The 20,923-nt window shown below is 54.7% G+C and overlaps 1 protein-coding gene across 2 annotated transcripts in view; it reads left to right on the top strand.

The window, feature by feature from the left end:
* The window catches only part of SLC1A7 (solute carrier family 1 member 7), a 43,040-nt gene extending 23,816 nt beyond the window's left edge, over nt 1-19,224 (top strand). The window contains exons 4-11 of one of the 2 annotated variants that reach the window (XM_021683912.1): nt 6,915-6,957; nt 9,178-9,400; nt 13,042-13,141; nt 13,844-14,077; nt 16,013-16,207; nt 16,985-17,119; nt 17,551-17,653; nt 18,273-19,224. In XM_021683912.1, the coding sequence (XP_021539587.1) occupies nt 6,915-6,957; nt 9,178-9,400; nt 13,042-13,141; nt 13,844-14,077; nt 16,013-16,207; nt 16,985-17,119; nt 17,551-17,653; nt 18,273-18,491 (1,252 nt within the window). In that variant the 3' untranslated portion in view covers nt 18,492-19,224. Of the gene's footprint in view, nt 1-3,280; nt 3,327-6,914; nt 6,958-9,177; nt 9,401-13,041; nt 13,142-13,843; nt 14,078-16,012; nt 16,208-16,984; nt 17,120-17,550; nt 17,654-18,272 lie in introns of those variants that run through there. The other variant, XM_021683913.1, reaches the window with a different exon arrangement.
* Nucleotides 19,225-20,923: the final 1,699 nt, after the last annotated feature.

Below are 20,923 nucleotides of genomic sequence, written 5' to 3'. Positions count from 1 at the left end.
GAAGCGGCTTGATCCCATTCAAAAGGCTCGCTCTGCTGCAGAGTGGGGGTGAATGGGGGGTGAGGGGAGAAGGGGAGGACAGGCAGGGAGAGGGACACAATGGTGGCCCTGGGCACAGGGAGAGGGCAGACTGAAGGCTGCTCAGAAGGTAAAACCAGCAGGAGCTGCGCAGGGCAGAAGGGAGGAGGGCATGGAGGAGGGGGCGGTGCTGATCCCAATGGCCTGAACACCCAGCTGTGTGGTCACCGAGTCGCAGGACAATGCTAGAGCAGGTGTGGACATCCTGGGGAAGGTGTCCACTGGTGGTTGGCTGGTGGATCTGAGTCTTCGGGAGAGCCTGAGCTGGAGACGGAGGGTGGCAGGCTGCCCATCTTGGGCCACCATCTCTCATATCCTGCATCCAATTTGTTGGCAAATTGTCAGCTCTACCTTCAAAATAATATCCCTTGTCCCTTCTGTCCTCCTGTGCCACTCTCACATCTCCCAGACCACTATCACATCTCACTAGAGGGTCCAACCGGGTCACCCTGCTTTCTCTCTGCTTCCCTCCAGTCTGGTCTCAGCCAGCAGCCAGAGGGATCCTGCTCATGACTCATCACATGTCAACACACTCCGCAATGTTCACTATGGCCTATAGGCCCTTCCTGCTTGATGCACCACCACATACCCACGGCCTGTGATCTCTGCTCCAACTCTCCCTCCCCTCCCTCCAGCCCTGCAGGCCTCCTGCCAGTCGCCAAATATCTGTAAGATCCCGTCCTGGTGCCTTGTCCTCATTGCAGCCTCTGCCTGGCTGGACCTTCCTGTAGGGATTAATGGCTCCTCCCCTCACTCCACCTCTGCTCCGTGTCACCTCCTAACCTCTGTCACACTCTCTCCTCATAGACTTTAGTACTACCTGACATCCTGTGTGTTTGTTTCTTCTTGTGACTCTATCAGGGCATAAGATGTTCCACGAGGGCTAGATTGTTACAAATCCGTTCCCTGCTGCACCCTGGAGCCAAGAACAGCTCTGAGGAGGGGCTCAGTGTTTGCTGAAGGCAGACACGGGATACAGGGTCACTGATGGGGTTGGGGTCTGAGCCAGGAGAGGAGACTCACTGGCACAGGGAGAAGGTGCCACGCATGTGGCCCCGCGGCCCCGGGCTAAGCCTCGGCCCCCACCACATTAGAGGTTTGCGTAGAGCTGACAGAGCAGGAGCAAGCAGAGGGCCAGGAGGGGAACCAGGAGAGCAGATATCCTAGAGGCCAAGGGAAGAATAATTTCGAGAAGCTTCATTTCTAAGATCCATTATTTCTAAGATTTGGTGGCTATGATTCATCCTTTCTTGGATTCTATGATTCGAAACAGCCTTTCCTCGTGGTGGAAGGAGCTGGTGCTCGGGAGTCCCCGCCCTCCCCACCAGGGCCTCCCCTGCTGAGGGGCTGAGGGCTCTGGATCGGACACACGTGTCAGAGTCAAATGTTCCAGGAGTGGCTCCTGCTCTTGGTTGCTTTTCACGTGGTGAAAATTGATCCTTCTGGTTTGAGGCTTTTCCCCAGTTGCTCTCAACCCCAAGGCAAGTTGTTTTGCAAAGCTGAGTGGTTTGACATCACGGTCACTGTTTCTTAGTCAGAGAGTGGGGCAGCAGAGAGCGGTCATATGCTTCCGGGGACAGGGAACCATTACCTTGGGGATGGGAGGTCTTGTCACAACTCTGTCAATAAGACAGTGTGGCCCTTCCAGGACTCAGTTTCCCCAGCAGTTTTCAAGATCCCTTCTAGCTCTGTGGTTCTGAAGCACAAAGGCCTACACACCAATGAGGAAGCTGCAGGACTTGAGCAGAAGCTCCTGGAGGTGGATTCTGGGAGATGAGGTTGGGAGGACAGTACAGAATCCAACCTTGAAGACCTTGAAGCCAGGCTGAAAGGTTGGCTGTTATGCTTTAGAAACAGGAAGCTGGTGAGTTTGGGAAGGATGGACTAGAGCAGGGCAGAGTGGTCAGGATGTGACTGGAGGCAGGGGAATGCCCTGTTTGGGGTGCAGTCACTTCCACTCCATTCACCCCCCCTTTATAAGGCACCTGCTCTGGGTGAAGACATTGTGCTGAGAGCAGCAAATGCAAGTCCTGCACCAGGCTGTCCTATTAGGACAGACAGAGAAGAAGAATGCACTGGACACTCTCAGAGATTCTTCTTAGATGCTCTGACATTCTGAGAGGCTGTGCAGAAAATGAGAACACCAGGACGGAGGGGGCCCCCTCACCCTCGCTGTGGCCCAGAGCAGGTGGCCAGCGAGCATTGATAACTGAGAACAGGGACAGCCAGGGCAGGGAACTGGGAAGTGTGGGCAGGTGTGACACAGGAAAAGTCACAAAGATGTAGGGGACAAGAGAGCACAGGAATAAGGCCGGCGGCACACCTCAGGGCCGGGAAGATAGCCATCTCTCAAAGATGATTCCAGAGGAACACAACAGGCCATGTCCCTGGACAACTCACAGAGACATGAATTCATTTCCCAAGGCTCCAGAAAACCGACATCTGCTCAGAGTTCAGCCTCACAGAAGACCACCCAAACAAGTGGATGCTAATCAGAGCTGGGCCCCTTCTTTTTTTTCCAATCTTATTAAAACACCAGAGAGATGAAGTAATGACTTGGCTCTATTTATAGCTCCCAGTCACCCTCTCAGGGATCGGATGCAGCTCTCAGGAGCCGTGCTTGGGAAGGAACAACCCCCACCTGGGAGGTTGAGGACATGGGATTAAGGGCAAATTTGGAATGTCACAGTCTTGGGACATAGAATAGGTAAGAAGAGGTGGTGGCAGGCTGTGGCCCTGCCCCAAGCGCATGCGGGAAGGCCCAGGCCGGAGGGTGCCTGTACTTGATGTACATGGCTATTAATGTCTCTCAAGCACATTCCATGTGCATTTATGCCACCGGGAGCCTGGAAAGTCTTCCCATGGGCATTCAAAGTCAAAAGAAAATGTACATTTTCCTGTTTAATAATCAAAAGTGTAATTCTTCATTAAAGTTTGCAGGATGAGTTCATCGATTATGAGTATGAGCACGTGTATTAGTTAGGAGTTGCCGTTGGAGGGTAGTTAGAGAAACCCAGAGCAGCAGAGGCTGAACTGCGGTAAAGGCTCATTTTCTCCCAAATCAGCAGTCCAGTGGTGGGCAGCTTGTGGGCAGCAGGATCCCATGCTCCCCCCACCATGTTTACCACTTGGCTTTTGTCATCAGTGTATCTCATGGTCCAAGAAGGCTGCTGAAGCTCTAGCTATTACATCCATGTTCCAGGCAGAAGGAAGACAGTTGGAGGAAAGGACCAAAGGGTCCTGGCTGAGTGGGCACCTTTTCAAGAGTTTTCTGAAAGCACCACCCAATGACTCCCACTTCATCTCCTGGGCCACCCTTTGGTGAGCGAGGCTGGGAAATGGGGTTTGACGGCAGAGCCCCACTGATCCCGTAACATGCCGGGGCTCCTGTTGGTAAGGAAGGAGAGAATGGAGACTGGGTAGGCAACTAGCTACCCTGGCCACAACCCACGTTTTAAATTATTCTAATTTTCAAGGAGATTGTAAAGAAATGTACATCCTAGGTGTAAGCTTCATTTGGTCTCCTACAATTTGAATGTTCCTACTTTCTGCTCAGGCTAAAGCAGCCTTCCCTCGAAGTTTCATTAGAAAACCACCGTGTAAGTCCCTCGCACCTCGGGGGTTCTGCCCAGGAGAGATTTTCAAACTCTGAAGCACTGGTACAGCCTGGGCGTCCTCCCCTCCGGTCACGAGGGCCCAGTGGACTGGTGCCTTCTGGCAGCTGTGTGCCTGGTGAGGCCCCAGCACTAACCCTGACTTCGGTGCTTCGGATCTGCTTGATGTAAAAAGCCCTTGCAGGCAGCTACTATTCTGGTGGCAGGAATCTGCTTATAACTAGGGGGGAAAAAGCCTCATTTGAGTTTCTGAGATCCCAGTCCCTGACCCCTGCCTGCTTCTTCTCTCTCTTGTGACAAAGTTGAAATTAGTGGGAAAAGCCAGGACCACTCTTTCTGCCTTGCTAGCTCATTCTAAGCTCTCTTCCTCCTGCCATATGCTTACACTGAAGCATATTTTAGCAACAGTGGAAAAAAAAATATATAGTCCACTTTCCAACAGTGGCTGCTGGGGTGTAAGGTTAAGAAATGAAGCACACCCGAGGCGCCTGGGTGGCTCAGTCAGTTGGGCGTCTGCCTTCGGCTTGGGTCATGATCCCAGGGTCCTGGGATCAAGCCCCGCTCAGTGGGGAGTCTGCTTCTCCTCCCTCTCTGCCTCTCCCCTCAGCTTGTGCTCTCTCTTTCACTCACTCTCTCTCTCAAATAAATAAAATCCTTTAAAAAAAAGAAAAAAAGAAAGGACGCACACCCATACTCTTGTATGTAATTCCAGGTACATATGAGCAGAGTCTCGAAAGAGAAGAGACTTGCCAAGAGCAAGCGTGAGTGGTAAGGCCAGTCCATGTGGCCTGTCTGAGGAAATGCAAGCACATGAACAAAAACCTTTGTTAGCATCTCTGATTTAGAAAAGATTCTTAGAAGCGGATTGTAAAGACAAAGGTGCAATGGTTTTAAGACCCTCAATAGGAATTGCAAATTTCCTTACAGAAAGGTTGCTGCCAGAACAGGGAGGGAGGGGGAGAGGCGTGTCCCCAAACCTCCTCAGCATTGAGTATTGTCCTCTAAAAATCCTATACCAGTTTGAGAGGTGAAAATGTCTAATTTATCAATGAAGCTGAACACTTAAAAGCTTTTTTGGGCTACTATGGTCCTTCTTTTGCAAGGTGAGCTGTCTGGCCATGACTTTCAATCATTTTTCTATTGAGGTACTAATGTTTCTGTGGTCCAATTATTTATGCAGCAAACATATACTGAGCGCCTGTTATGTGCCAGGCAGCCTTCCAGTCGCTGGGGACACAGCAGGGAACAAAACAGAGATCCCTGCCTTCCAGGAAGCTGATGTTCTGGGGAGAAGAGACAGTGAAGGAGGAGACAAAGACAAGATTTATAAAAGCTCTTTAAAGATTTAGGATGTTAACACTTTGTCACATAGTTTTCCTAGTTTATCATTTGCTTTATAATTTTATTTGTATTTGAATCCATCTTAGAGAACTTCTCAATTTATTTAGCTTTTTATTTTAGCATAATTTCAAGCTTACAGAAAAGTTGCAAACATAGGAGAGAGTTCCCACATACCTTTACCCCAGCCTTCCCTGATGTTAGCAACATACATAACGATGGCACAGATGTCGAAATTAAGAAATTAAATTAGTATAACACTATTAACTAAATTACAGACCTTGCTTGGATTTCACCAGTTTTTCCACTAATGTCTTTTTTTCTGCTCCCAAAGCCAACCCAGGATACTGTGCTGCACTTAGGACATTCTTAATTTCTATATAGTAAAATTTATTGATTTTTTTAATTGCTCATTTTTTTTCTTAGTCAGTCCTTCCCTGTTCTGAGATCTGAAAAATACTAACCTATATTTTCTTCTAGCTTTTTATGGTTTCATTTTAAAAATTATTTCTTTAACCTATCTGGAATTTATTTTGATGCAAAGTATAAATAGGGATCTAACTTTTTATTTAAATAGTTGGTTTGGCTGCATAATACTCTATTACAAATCCTTCCTTTCCTCACTGATCTGTGAAGTGACTTTTATCAAAAATGAAGTACTTCAGGGTGCCTGGGTGGCTCAGTTGTTAAGCGTCATGATCCCAGGGTCCTGGGATCAAGCCCCACATCAGGTTCCCTGCTCCGCGGGAAGCCTGCTTCTCCCTCTCCCACTCCCCCTGCTTGTGTTCCCTCTCTCGCTGTGTCTCCCTGTGTCAAATAAATAAATAAAATCTTTCCAAAAAAAAAATGAAGGACTTAGAGGCGCCTGGCTGGCTCAGTGGGAAAAGCGTGGGACTCTTGATCTCGGGGTCATGGGTTGGAGCCCCACGTTGGGTGTAGATATTACTAAAACAAATAAATACACTTTATTTTTTTTTAAATAAGGTACTTAAGATGTACTAGGTTCTGGGTGCCTGGGTGGCTCAGCTGGTTAAGCAACTGCCTTCAGCTCAGGTCGTGATCCTGGAGTCCCGGGATCGAGTCCCGCATCAGGCTCCCTGCTCGGCAGGGAGTCTGCTTCTCCCTCTGACCCTCCTCCCTCTCATGCTCTCTGTCTCTCATTCTCTCTCTCTCTCAAATAAATAAATAAAATCTTAAAAAAAAAAAAAAGATGTACTAGGTTCTGTTTCTGGGCTACATGTTATGTTCTCTTGATTTTTCTGTTGGCAGCTGTATCAATATTGTACTTTAAATTCTATCTTTATAGTATATGTTCATATCCAGTAGGACAAGACCCCTCCTCCCTCAGCTTTATGAAAATCATGTCAATAAGAATTATGATCTATGTGCCAGGTCCTGTATTGGGCACCACAGAGAAGCTTGGAACCACTGAGGCAGACCCGTGAGCCAGTGCCACCCTGCAGTACTCTGGAGCATGGGTGACCCCCGAGGAAAGGCCCGCAGAGTCGGCCAGTAATCAGAGAAGGCGTGGCCTCTGACTGACTGGAGTAGGAGCTAGCCAGGGAAGCAGGAGGGACATTGTAGGCAGAAGGAACAGTGTGGACCAAGGCCTGGGTGCTAGGGAAGTATGCAGTGTCTCTAGGGAACCGTATGCAATTGGTGTTGGAGTTTTGAGTACTGGGGATTGGGAGGTGGGGTGGGGGGTAGGGGTGGCTGGTGGTAGGAAGACGTGAGGTGGGGGTGGGCTAGGTCATGGAAGGCCTTGAGGTGTTCAGATGGGAGGGAGGTGGGCTAGGTCACGGAAGGCCCTGAGGTGTTCAGATGACCCCATGGGCCCTCCTGTCCTGGGCTCTGGAATTCTTCAGTTACTGACTCTCTTCCCAGGAACATGTTCCCAGCCAACCTGGTGGAAGCCACATTCAAACAGGTGAGTGGGTCCTGGGGCGAGGGGCGAGGGAGCAGGGCAGGTAGGGCCAGCCTGGGCCAGGCTGGGAGGTGTCAGGTTTACCCAGCAAGTCTCCCTGCCTCCCACACTGTTCCTTCTGGAGAGGAGGGGAGGTGGGGCGATCAAGATCCTTAGAGCCTCCCCTGGCCACACCCCTGCCCAGGGTTCCAGCTTCTTAGGAAGAGAACTGACAGGGTAGGGGGACGCAGCCATGCTCTAGGTTCACCCCCGTGCTCGCACACCCCCAATCACTGGATCCTCACAGTAACCCTGGGCTCAGTGCACCCACCCCCTGTTCCAGATGAGGAAATCTAGGCTAGAGGCTTGGAAGGATTAAAGGACCTGCCCAAAGTTATACAGCTAGTAAATGACAGTGCTGGTCAGGAAACCCAGGCCTGTCTGGCGTCTAAGTCTGTGTTCTTTTTCTTTTTAAAATAACCCCTTTTCCCTGTAGTTAAGAACAATAATCATGTTCAGTATAAAATATTAGGAAAACACTAAAATACAAAGCAGAAAATAAAAATCTTCTCTTGTTCTAGGACCAAGCAACAGTGGTAGTAGTTGTGACACATTTAGTCTTTTTTCTCTGCATAAATATGTTTTGGAAAAACAAAATTGGGGTAATAGTACATAGACGGTGTGTATCTTGCTTTTTCCCCAAGCTCATTATAGCATGAGCATTTGCCCTGGTTACTAAGTGTTTCTTTAAAATACACTATTTGCGGTTATACAAGAGCCCATGGTGGGGCCATCCCTCATTTCGGTGGGCCTCGAGGTTGTTTTCAAAGTTTTTTCTTTTTGGAAATGATGGTAAATATCTTGGTGCGCCAATTTTTGTCTGCCCTTCTAATAATTTCTAATCCTTTTCCCCTCATAAAATGTTGTCTGGTTGGTTGACAATCCAGCAAGCATTTCCCGACTCCCTTGCCTGGGCTGGGCCCTGCATTGGGACTGAGGACACAAAGGAGGAGGTTGAGGGTTGGAGAGGAGGCTCGAAAATAAGGAGCTGTGAAACCTTGAGCTAATCACTGTATCTTTCCTAATCTCCTGGGCCTTTATCTATGAAATGAGCCAGAGAATGACGGGCCCTCAGTGCTAGGCAAGGGAGTTCTGATTTTATTCCAATAGTGATGGGGAATTACTGAAGGCGTGAGAGAGAAAGAATGAATGTTGCTCTACCTTATACCTACCCCGAATGCCCTTTCTCTTTTGGCAAACTCCTACCCATCCTTCAAGGCCTAACTCAAATGTCCCCTTCTTTGGGAAGCTGTCTGACCCCTGAGGCAAAGTAAGTCACTCCCTCCTCAATGCTGTCAGAGCAGAACTCATGTCTGGTTCATCTTTGTGTCCCTGGCGTCCACCACAGCATGTTCAGTGTTGGAATGATGATGATGGTGGTGGTGGCATGATAACAGCGGTTAACGGTAACGACCACGTAAGGCATGCCACACGCCAGGCACTGTTGAAACACTTCACGTATGTTGTCTCATTTAATCTAACAAGCTAGATACGACTGTGACCCCCATTTTACAGATAAAGAAACTGAAGCATGGAAACTTGAGGTCCCATATATTTCCTGAGTGGTTCCCCCACCCCAACCCCCAGAAGACCTACCTCATTGACACTGTGGTGTTGGGAGGAGAGAGGACTCCCTTGTTTGGACTCCTAGTGCCCAAGGAATGAGAGGGGAAGACCCAGGGAGGGCAGAGGAGGAAAGGGAGCTGGCTTGGAGGCTCAGTTCCTCCCAGCTGGATCCTCTTCTCCTCAAAAAGGCTTGGGGCAAGCTGAACTTTTTCAAAGAGAAGGTCCAAGTTTCCATCAGTGGCAGGCAGGGCTGGCTGGCTGTTAGGTGGATGGAAAATGGATGCTTGGAAGGCATAAGTAGGTGAATGGAAAATTATCTGGGTAGAAGAAGAGATGGGTAGTGAGGGACCCAGATGGGTGCGATGACGCAGAGAAGGAAGAAGAGGGAGGAAGGGGTGGAGAGACGCATGGCTGGGGAGTGTGTCCATGGATAAAGGACTCTCAGTTTTCTTTTTGGTAAAATCTTGGTAATACTCCTGCCTACCTCACAGGGTTATTGTCAGTCAAATAGTTCTTGACTGCATCCAAATGTGCCTCCAAGATGTTATTGTTGTTGTTGATGACATTAAGAACAGTATTTGGCCCTGACTCCTTCCTGGTTGGGGTGTCGCCCACTAGTACCGCACCAAGACCACCCCCGTTGTCAAATCCCCCAAGATGGCATGGGAGGAGACCCCTCCTCGGCAGATCCTCGTCTATGGGGTCCAGGAAGAGAATGGCTCTCGTGTTCAGAACTTCGCCCTGGACCTGACCCCGCCACCTGAGGTTGTTTACAAGTCAGAGCCTGATACCATCGACGGCATGAACGTGCTGGGCATTGTCATCTTCTCTGCCACCATGGGTATGTGCTGCCCGCCCCACACTGGCAGTGGCCTGCAGCCAGTCCCCTTTGCATCCATCCTTCTCTGCCACCCTGTACCCACTAATGTGAATAACCTGGAGTCTCCTATCTTCCAGGTGGCTCCTTTCTTTCCTAGCCAGTGGAGTGGCTTAAGTCCCCATTCTATGACCGAGGGGTGTCTCCTGTCCTCCCCCCGGCTAGAGCTGGTGTTCCTCACTTGGAATTCTCCCTCCCTGGGTGCTAGTCAGCCTCCAGGGGTGTCAGCTTGCCCTTAAAGAGGGCCATCCCTGGGCCCCCCTCCTAGCAGCCTGTTCCATTTTACTGAGGTCTGGGGTTCCTGGGGCAGGGTGGGGGGACATTACAATAAAGAACAGGAAAAATCTAAAACTCTCAGTCATTACCATTTCTCTAAAGCCCTTATTTCTCCCCTCCATCTCCCACAGGGGCTTCTCACTGGCCAACTGTCTCCTCAGACATGTCTGTGTCAGTTCTCAGGGCCCACAGTTGGCTTCCTGACCACATCCTCCCCTTTGCTACTCTTCTCTGGGAGGTGCCAAGACCCCCAGCCATAGGCTATTACCATGAAGCCAGTGAAGCTTAACTTGCAAAGGTCTTTCTGTACCTTTTTTTGCGTGCGCATTTGCACACACACACACACACACATACACACTATTATTTTTCCGTAGAGAGGGCCCCAAACTGTATAAGCGTCAGATCCCACAAAACCTATGGGTCTGCCTCTGCCAGCAACACCCAACACACACACGAAACCCTTGTCCTTCGTGGGGACAAGCCATCCAGAACAATCTAGCTCGTCAATCCCCATCTTGTCCTTCAAGACCATGTCAGAGGTCATTGTCTTATTCTAAAATTGGCATCAACCTCCCTCTTCACCCTGGCCAAGGGCCTGGGAGGGCCTCTCCCACCTCCCTGACTTCTCCACAAGGTTTTCTCACCATCCTCTGGTTGCTCACGCAGGGCATCCGGGCGCCATTTTCTGCCTCGGCCTCTGCCCCAGCCCGCATCCAAATCTGTCAGGTCTACCTCTGAAACCTCTCTCCGAACCTGCATTTCCCTCTGCCCTCTGCCACCCCCGTGGTTCAGGGCCACCGTCACCTCTCACCTGGTTTCTGCACGAGCCTCCTGAAGAGTCCCTGTCCTGGTGTGTCCTCCTCACCGGCTCGTAAAGTCCTGCAAAAAGCCTCCAGGGGCTCTCCAGTGCACTTGGAAAGGGGGCCCGAGCGCTGCACGCGGCCTGCGGAGCTCCGCGTGCCCCGGCGCAGCTGCCCCCCAACTCCTCTGCTCCCGCTCTCTTCCCGCCCCACCCGCTCCCGGCCGCCATGCTGCTTTCCCGTTTCCGGAAGCCTCCTCCCCAAAGCCCTTCCCACTTCCTGCCAACTGGCCGCTCCGGCCCCTTCCTCTCCCCTGCACCTTTCTCATCCTTGCCGGGGGTGGGGGGACGGAGGTCTGCATACGCATCGTGTCCTCGGGAAAGTCTTACCGACCCCCTCCCCCGACTGATCAGGTGCCCCATGTTCCTCCTTAAACGTCTGACCGACTGCAGTTATCTGTTTCTGTTGAAGTCGCACAGAAGCAGGTCTGAGCTCCATGCAGGCAGAGATGGGCCTGGCTTGTTCCCCATTTATCCCCACAGCCCACTGCCCGGACTGGCAAGAGCAGGCACGCGGGAAAATCTGTTGGAGAGATGGGTGGATGGCTGGATGAATGGATGGGCCATGGTGGATGAGGAAGCTCTTAACGTCTTGGCTCGACGGTCAGGCACGCAGAGGGGCCAGGGCCTCAAGGACCCGAGTGTGTGACAAGATGGTGCTTGGAAGCGCTTGCAGCACATCTGGCAATCGGTCCTCAGTGGACACTCCTCCTCCTCCTCCCCAGCCGCCTCTCTTAGAGGTGGGAACATATAAACAGGACGTCTGCTGGCGGAGCGAAAGAAACCCGGGGACCCTTGGACTCAGTTCACTAAGTGTTGACTGGACGTGTGTAACTGTCCACGTGTCAGTGCATCCGTGTTTGTATATGTGGGCCCAAGTGTGTATGCAGATCTGTGTATGTGTGTCCAAGTCAGCGTGTGCCTGGGCCCGTGCGTGCATCTGTGCGGGCCCACCTCAGGGTGTGCCTGCTTCTGTGTGTGCCCACATCTGAGTGTGAGCAAGCCACACTTGCCCAGCTGCTCCGAATGGTCCCCTCAACACAGCCTCCTCTCCCCATCTCTCCCCTGGTGTTGGGACGTGGCTGATGCTGAGGTCTCATTAGCCTTGACTATTGCAGGAGGCCTCCTGCCACACCCTGGGTCCTGTGCACACCAGCACCCAGCCAGCCAGAACCCTTAGGTGCCTCCAGGGAAATCTAAGTGGAGACTAACTCAGGCAGGAAGAAGCTGAGGAGCAACAGAGCTGGCAGGGGACCTGGGTCTCAGCTCAGCCAGGCTTCCACAGGCTAGATGGGCGGGGCTAGGCTGTGTCACCTCCAGCTTGGGCCTCTCCTAATCACAGCAGCAGGGTCCTGTGTTATCCCATCACTGTGTGGTAGCTGTTCTGTGGACCGTGTGGGCTCAGGGCTTCTGGGGCAGGGAAAGGGCCTCTCTCTGGAGTCCCGTAGGCCAGGGTTCAAATCCCGGCCCTGCTTCTCCCTGGCTGACCCAGGTGGTGAGCCCCTCCAAGCACATTGCCAGCAAGCTTTCCAAGGGCAGCCACAGAGTGCTTTGCTCTCTGTTTTTGTGTCACCAGAAGGGACAGCTGTCCCTTGTCCATGTTTCAGGAGTGGCCTGATGGTGCTCACTCGCATACAGCTCACCTGAAAGAGTACATAAATGAACACCCCCCAAGGAAGGGAATAACAGGGGCTCCAGGAAAGGCTTTATTAGTCATTCCTTTGTTCCTTCCGTCATTAGGTGCTTATCGTTGAGCACCTACAATGTGCCAGCGAAGGAAATACTGTTGTTGCCCTCATGGAGCTAACCTTCTGCTGGAGGAGATGAGAAGAAACAACGGACAACTGGAAAATAATAGTTATAAGTTGTAATAGTGATATAAAGGGATCAGAAAGAGATGAGACAGAGAAGAACAAACCAGGAGTATGCCGAGGGGAGTGGGGACAGGTCCCCAGGCCGTGTGCGGAGCCATGCGGACAGGGTTTCGGGCACCAGGACCTAGGTGGGCAAAGGCCCTGTGGCAGTGAGAAGCTTGATGTATTCTAGAAACATAAGGAAGGCCAGTGATGCCAGAGCATAGTGAGAAGGTGAAAAGCAGGGCCAGATGGAGGTGGGAGGTATAGACGGGTCAGACTGACTGGGGCCTGAAGCAGTGGGGAACTTGGTGATGGTCTGAGGGCTCAGGAAGCCAGTGAGGGGTGTTTGGCAGGGAGCATTTTTATGGATGAGCAAGGAGGACGAGACAAGAGCCCTGGTCCAGTGGTGGTGGCCGAGAAGGAAGGGAAAGGGTTGGGGGAAGCGCTGGTGCATCAAAGGCTGCTGGGAAGTCGGCCAAGGCCCGCGGGCTCCATGCGCACGTGACTCTGTCCGCGCTTCGCCACCAGCCTGTGCCAGCACGTGATGATGTCGTGCGCAACTGCATCTCAGTCTGTGGCATCCGTGATATGCTTGTGTGTCCCTGTCCCCGCAGGCATCATGCTGGGCCGCATGGGTGACAGCGGAACCCCTCTAGTCAGCTTTTGCCAGTGCCTCAATGAGTCCGTCATGAAGATTGTGGCAGTGGCTGTGTGGTAAGCCTCATGGGGGGACAGGAGCGTCCTCTTCTACCTTCACCCGCCCCCTTCCAGCCCTGCCCTGTGCAGATGGAGGGACACCCACGGTCCCTTCCTCTGCTTTCCTAGCGTAAGCAGAAAGCTGCACAGGAGGCTCAGCCCTGGCCTGGGGCCTCCAGAGCTACACATTTTCCCCTGGATTCCAGTCCTTCCCCCCCCCCCCCCGCCCCCCGCCAGCCCTGACCAGGCCTCATTCCAGCCCTGAGCCTGCCATTTCTGGCCTGGTCAGGCCCACTGGAGGAAAGTTACAAGCTAAGCGTAGCCCTGCTCTCCTGGCCCAGTTTCCCCATCACATGGAGTCTCATCAGCTCAGCTTTTGAAGAAGAGGAACACTGGAAGCGAGAACCAGCTGCCCCTCTTGGTTCAGAGCTCAGGCCTTAGGAATCTTCTAGTCCAACCAGTTCAGATGGGGAAATGCAGAGGCTTGCCCAACGTCACGCATGAAGTTTGTGGCACTGCTGGGTTGAAACAAGGGCTTGCTGAGGGCAGGGCACTCCTCAAAGGCCTAGACGGGAAGGCACAGAGGCCAGAGGTCTTGCAGGGCTGGGCTGGTTGGGGGCTGGGGTATGAATGACGCCATGTGCCCTGGTACTGCATCGCTGCCTGGGACCCTTACCTGCCTGGCCCTGAGCTGGCTGCCCGTCCCCACCCTGCCCCCAGGTACTTCCCCTTCGGCATTGTGTTCCTCATCGCTGGCAAGATCCTGGAGATGGATGACCCCACGGCTGTCAGAAAGAAGCTGGGCTTCTATGCGGTCACTGTGGTGTGTGGGCTGGTGGTCCACGGCCTCTTCATCCTGCCCCTGCTCTACTTCTTCATTACCAAAAAGAACCCCATTGTCTTCATCCGCGGTGTCCTCCAGGCCCTGCTCATCGCACTAGCCACCTCCTCCAGGTAGCCCCGGGTGATGCGCAGGGTGGGGAGAGGGCAGTGGCTGAATCTGTTCCTCTGTCCCGCCGTCATGTGTCCATAGCCATAGAACCTGGCAAGTTTCAGTGTGGCCCACTTCACAAACTTGGGGGGAGCTATGGTAATGAGACCGATTTTTGAAACGGATTGCTTGAGGTCCCACCCGCCCGCCGAATGGCAGGAAGCCCTTATTGCCTCTTAACGCCTTCCCCTCCCCTACTGCCCGAGTCTCTAAGGCCCACTCAGTCCATGTGGGGGTGGCTTCTGCACACCTGGGGTCGGGACAGCTGACAAGGGATGAATCTGCAATTGCTCTCGCCTTTCTCTGCCACACCATGCTTCTATTGGAGTCGGGCCCTGCGTTGTTTAGGGACTTGGCCCATCTGCAGCCACGGGGACATCCTGGCTGGATGCCCTGTCACACCTGGACAGTGTCACTAGCCAGTGGGGATTTGAATCACGGTTCCATCACCCACTGGCTGTGTGGCTGTGGGCAAGTCACTTGAACTCCCTGGGCATCCATTTCCTCACATACAAATTGGGGGTTATGGTGGCCTCTGCCTCAGAGGGTTGCCATGGGAATGAGTGGGGATAAGCCACCAAAGGGCAAGAAGGCTGGTCTGGGCTAGATGAAGTGGCACCTGCTCTCCAGGATCCCAGCCCACAGCAGAGTGCGGAAGAGCCCAGGGGGTTGGAGTCATGCAAACCCAGGTGTCTTTCAAGGGGGAGAAAGTGCTCTATACTCCAGGAAGAAAGGGTGGTTCTCCCCAAAGCAGATGTCCAAGCTCCATATGAAGGAATTCACCTGAGCTCAGGCCCGTGTCTCTCTGGAGCCAAAGCCTGGCTCTTCCTTCCAGCCCTTATTGCCTTCTCTTCTCTGGGCCTCACCCTTCCAATCTGTCAAATGGGAATGAAGGCCACCACAGAGATCCTTCCTCGGCAGCCACATGACCCCATCCTTGGCAGCCAAAGCACCTCAGGAAGAACTGAGGAGAAGCAGAGGCCCAGGGAGGAGAAGCCCCAGAAGCCTCATCCAGGAACCTCCACACAGGGCAGGGCCAGGAGGTGGAAAGGAAAGACAAAGTCCCAAGTGGCTGCTGGCCCCCAGGCCACAGGCCAAGCCCTGCTGGAGCCAGCAGCCCTGGGCCATCTCCTGCTTGGCAGGAGCCACAGCCTTGGGCCCAGCACACTGGGAAGTGGACATGGGCCCCCAGGCAGTGGCCTGTGGCAGAGGAAGGGCACTGGGGCCACCCCAACCTGCGTTTTTGTCTCAGCACGGCCACCAGGAGCTTCGTTGCAAACACTGTAATAGTGATCGGAGTGGTTTCTGCCGTCTGAGTGCTTGCCAAGTGCCAGACACCGTTTAAAGCGCTTTCTCGTTGAACCACCCTCATAGCGCTGTAATCTAGGTATCGCGTGGGACAGGGAGACTAAGGCATGCACAGGTTGAGGAACCTGCCAGAGCCACTTGGCTAGTGGGAGGCTGGGATCGAAATCCAGCAAGTCCGGCCACTTCATCTAAGCGTGGCACAGCGCTGTGACTCTGGGTCAGCCCCTCGTCCCCTCTGGGCTTCCGTTTTTTTCATCTGTAAAACAGCCTCAAAACCCCTCCCTCACAGGAAGCCAAGAGGATCGGATGAGCGTATGTAAAGCACAATGCCTGGTGCATAGTAGGTGCTCTGCTGGTGGCTACTCCTTTCCCAACCTGTGTGGTTGGTGGGGGTCTCTCAGGTGCTAGGCCTGGGCGGGCCTGGCTGGGCCACTGATCTCACACTCCCCAAGGATGCCACTTGAGACCACTGCAAAGCTCCTTCAGCCTCTTCTCACCAGTGATGAGTAGGCTGCGTGGGGTGGGGACAAGATTCCTGTCCCTGGCAGAGGAAGAGGGTGGTAGGCAGACACTGACCCCTCTGCCCACAGCTCAGCCACACTGCCCATCACCTTCAAGTGCCTGCTGGAAAACAACCACATTGACCGGCGCATTGCCCGCTTTGTGCTGCCTGTGGGCGCCACCATCAACATGGACGGCACCGCACTCTACGAGGCTGTGGCCGCCATCTTCATTGCCCAGGTCAACAATTATGAGCTGGACTTCGGCCAGATCATCACCATCAGGTACATACCTGACACCCATACCCAGTGTAGATTGGCGCGGGGGGAGAGGAGGACACTGGAAGGGCCTTTAGGATTCTTGAGCTCCCAGATATGATGGGGTCTCGGGGAAGAGGTTTGTTCCAGGCCACACAGCAAGTCAGTGCTGCGGCTGGATTGTGACCTGGCGTCTGTGACTCAGGGCTCCTTCCCCAGCGGCACCCTGCAGAGCAGGCTGGGAAGCTGAGGCCCAGAGGAGGGCCTGCAGTCTGCACACGCAGGGCAGCGAGGGGGCTGCAGGCAGGCACGGGGTGAGCAGAGGCGGGGGCCGGGACGAGGGACAGAGGGGGGACTGCTAGTGTGGCTGGAGCTGAGGGAAGGGTGCTGGGGTGAGGGGCAGAGGCCGTGGGGAAGGCCTTGCGTGCCAGCCCGAGGGCACAAGTCTGGCCCTGGCAACCAGGCCCCAGAAGCAGGCTGGGCAGGGCTGTGTGGGGTCGACCTGAATCCCCGGGCAGCTTCCTGGAACCCTACCGAGGCAGTGGCTCCAGGGACAGGCTTCTCCACAAACTCCTCAGGAGTTTCTGCTGAGGCCAGGGATGGAGGCCACGGGGCCAGAGGACCTTGAGCAGGCACACGCGCCCCCACTGCGAGAACTTCCCGATGTGGCTTTCCCGACAAGCCCGGCCCCATGTGGCTGTCCCCAGAGGTCCTGGCATTCTGGCTTCCTTCTTGGAGCCAGGGCCCCAGCAGCGAGGCCTGCCCCTCCTGCTTCTCCCCCTGCTCTGCCTGCCCCTCCTGCAGCATCACGGCCACCGCGGCCAGCATCGGGGCGGCTGGCATCCCCCAGGCTGGGCTCGTCACCATGGTCATTGTGCTGACGTCCGTGGGACTGCCCACTGACGACATCACCCTCATCATCGCTGTCGACTGGGCTCTGTGAGTGGGGTTCGCCGGGCAGCCGGCGGGGGTGGGGGGTGGGCCGGGGAACTGCGGTGGTTTGGCCCAGCGGGGGTGCCGTGCTCACGGACACCAGCCCAGCCGGTGGCATAGTGTGTGGGGCCCAGGGTCCGAAAACGAAAATGTGCCCACCCCTGTTCAAAACTGATAAAGAACTTCCAGAGGGTGGGAGCAGAGCCTTAGACCCAGCCCAGGCCCTTCTAAGCACGGGCACAGTCACGTGCCCAGGAAGCCAGCCGTTCGTCAACCTGCTCTGGCATCGCCCCCGGTGGGGGCGGGGGGGCTGGTAGGCTCAAGAGGACCCGAAAGGCACCTTGCTGCGGGCCCCAGCCTGGGCTGAGCGCCACCCACCACCAGCTCCTCCTACAGAAAAAAGTGCCCGCCACTCACTGCCCACTTTGGCTCACCAGGGACCGCTTCCGCACCATGATTAACGTGCTGGGTGATGCGCTGGCGGCCGGGATCATGGCCCACATCTGCCGGAAGGACTTTGCTCAGGAAACAGGCACTGAGGTGAGAGCAGTGCCTCCCTCCTGGCCTGGCCGCTGCGAGGGTGAGCTGTGGGTGGCGGGGGGGATGTTACCAGGTCCTCTCACCGGGGCCGGCAGCCTTCTGCCCAGCCCTCCCTGCCTCTGGCCTCGGTCTCCTCCTCTGTACGGGGGTGACTGATTCCTCTAACGGCTGCTTGCTGAGCACTCACCACGGCGGTGGGTGGGTCGTGGGACGAGCAGTGGGAACAACGGAAGATGAAGCCCTGGAGCCTGGACCCTCGCGTGGAGGTGTGTTTGTCCTGCTGACAACAATGCAAATGTTTGTACGTCTGCACAGGGCTTCATGGTTTTCAGGGTTCCTTCAATAACTCTGTAGCAGGCTCTCCCACTCTGTGTGTGGGGGGGACAGGCAGGGGAGCCACCAACTCGCTCGCCAGATGGTGTGGCCCTCCTCCACTAAAACAGCCTCAGAAGGAAGCAGGACAGAGTGGAACTGGGGGCCCAGAGAGGGCCTGGGTGACCTATCAAGGTCCCACAGCCCATCTGTAGGAAAACCAATCACATGGTTTGCTCATTCAGTCCACCCCAGTGTCTAACCTCACTCCCTCCTGCTGCTACCAAGGCCTGTTTCCCCTCCCCAGAAACTGCCGCCCTGTGAGACCAAGCCGGTGAGCCTCCAGGAGATCGTGGCAACCCAGCAGAACGGCTGTGTGAAGAGCGTGGCTGAGGCCTCAGAGCTGACCCTGGGTCCCGCCTGTCCCCACCACATCCCCGTCCAGGTGGAGCAGGACGAGGAGTCAGCTGCCACCTGTCTGGACCACTGCACCATTGAGATTAGTGAGCTTGAGACCAATGTCTGAGCCTGCAGGACCGCAGGGGCCAGGGGAGGCCTCCAGGGTTAGGCGCCAAGGGCAGGATCTCAACTCCCCTACTTTTCTGAGCACCTGCCAGGAGCCAGGCTCACACACTCTTCCCACCCTTGAGAGGCCAGAATGAGCCCCACTTGTCGGACAGTGGAGTTCCGGAAAGGGAAAAACCGCAGGTGGGAGTCCCAGCTGGAGAATGATGAGCCGGCATGGCCTAAGCCCCGGCTGTGACATGTCTACTGTGATGGCCTAGGAGGGTGGCAGGCAGGCACTATATGGTCTCACTTTCTGGATCACACAGTTGAGGCTCTGTGAGCTGAAAACCTTCACGCCAGGTCTCAGAGCAAATAATGTCAGGGCCAGGACTCTCACTCAAGTCTTTCAAGCCTTGGCCACTCCTTCCCAGAGAACGGGGGCCTGCAGGGCCAGACGCCAAGGGTTTCTGCCCCCCTCCGGGAGCTCTGAGCCACCACTACCTTCAGTTTATGAAGACATAACAACAGCCTGGTTCTGCCCCAGCGGTGTCCCTGCCCAGGCCCGTCCCCCTCCCTGCCCTGTAACACGTGGCCTCAGACAAAGCTCTCCCCGAGGACAGCCCAGCCCAAGGCTGAGGCCCACTGTCTGCCGCGTGCCACAGCCCATCCGAGCAGTTGTCTCTCACAAAGCTCAGCCGACGTGGAGAGGGGATGTCTTCAGAAGAGCTGCAGGGACCCTTAGAGATATCTGGGCCAGCCTGCCACAGGATAGGTGGGCCAGCCAGGACTGGGGAGGCAGGCGTGATGGGATGCTTTGGTCAAGTTGCCCATGGAGCCCTGGGGTCAGCCCTCTACGCAAGCCTGTGTGACGAAGTGGTGTTAGATTTTCTACTCCTTTCTGTGTTTGCATATTCAGTGATAACTAAATAAAGGTATTTTGTTTTTTAAGTCTGTGGGCGTAGCGACCACACCCTGGCCAGCATTTCTTTATTGGGCTAATATAGGCTGTCTGCGATGCAGACTGGCCCGACTGGGCAGCCAATGTAGGGTCAGGCCTGTCCATGTAGCCAGAGGATAGACAGGTCTAGCTGGCCTGGCAGTGTGTGGACAGGCCTGTCTGGGCAGCCAGAGTGCAAACGAGCCTGTCCTGGGGGCTGGAATGAAGCCAGGCCTGTCTGAGCTGTCATAGGTAGGAGGCAGAGTACGAATCAGCTTCTCCGGGGGCCTGTCTCCACAGCCAGTGTGGACAGACCACAGAGATCAGTCCCCACAAAAGAGACAAATTTCCTCAAAATAGTCTGATCCCTTTAGTGAATGCTTTGCTTTCAGGAGCGGACGTGCCCAAAGACATTTCCAGACTCTCTCCCTCATTCTCCTCAGGCCCAGGGTGCCTCCAGGAAGCTCATAGGGGACACAGAAGAGCCCTGGCCACACGGCCTGTTCTGAATGGGCTCTGGGGAGAAGACGCAGCTCTAGGGTCTTGCGCGGAGGAGCCCTGGAAGACACTGAAGCGGGGGGAGGGGATGGGCTTCCCAAAGTCACTCAGAGACTCAGGAGGGCACTTGCCCTCCCAGCCCCCACTCCTGAACTACTTCCTATCCTCCTCCCAGGGCCGCAGTCTGAGGAGTCCAGGAAGGGCCCTGATCCTAGGATCCCCGTTCCATTGCAGAGCCAGGGGCTGGAGGGTCTACCATGGGAACATCCTTCCTTCATTAAGGCCTAATCACCAAAGAGAGGTCAGAGGTCAAGCTATCAGTCATTCCCACAATCATGTGGACGGGCTAAAACATCCCTTCCTCGTGTCACATCTCTAAGGCCCTTTGAGCAGTGGAGCCTGGCCCACCCCAAGGCAGGAATCTGCTCTTTACTGGGCTCGACAGGAGCATGCTTACACACCTCCAGGAGCGGGAGGACACTGCTTCCTGGGCGTCTCATCCACTGTGGGGCGGCTCTGCTCGCCAGAGTTTCTGCTTTGCTCTAAGCCGGGTGCTGCCCCTCCCAGTTCCAGCTCTGGCCCTGCTGGGGCTGGTGAGAGCACTAGACATGTCCGTCATTTCTTCCCTGGGCAGGCCTGCAAAGACCTGGGCCCCCAAGGGACTCTGCTCTAGCTCGGGCCTGCCTCCAGGCTCCTTCCCATCCCAGCTGTCCTGGGGACACCCCCATCAGTGATGCCCGCTCAGGGCGCAGGCGGTCCTCCGGGTAAGCCTGAGTAGCCCAAAGCCAGGAGGTCCTCTGCTCAGATGCTCAGCCTCTGGAAGTGCAGAGTGAGCTCACAAGCCCCGTGTGGTGGTCCTGGCCGGACCTGCTGACCCCCACCAAGCAGACGGGCCACACATGCCTCAGGCCTCCTTACCTGTGACTAAACCCCACACCCCTGGACCTCGGCCCGTGAGATGACTTGTGGGCCCAACAACTAAACTCTGCGCCGACTCCTGCCGGTCTGGACAGGCC

This window comes from Neomonachus schauinslandi, chromosome 4, assembly GCF_002201575.2.
Source record: "Neomonachus schauinslandi chromosome 4, ASM220157v2, whole genome shotgun sequence".
Classification (NCBI taxonomy): domain Eukaryota; kingdom Metazoa; phylum Chordata; class Mammalia; order Carnivora; family Phocidae; genus Neomonachus; species Neomonachus schauinslandi.
Note: the sequence above shows the minus strand (reverse complement) of the source record. Positions and strands in the feature narration are given on the sequence as shown.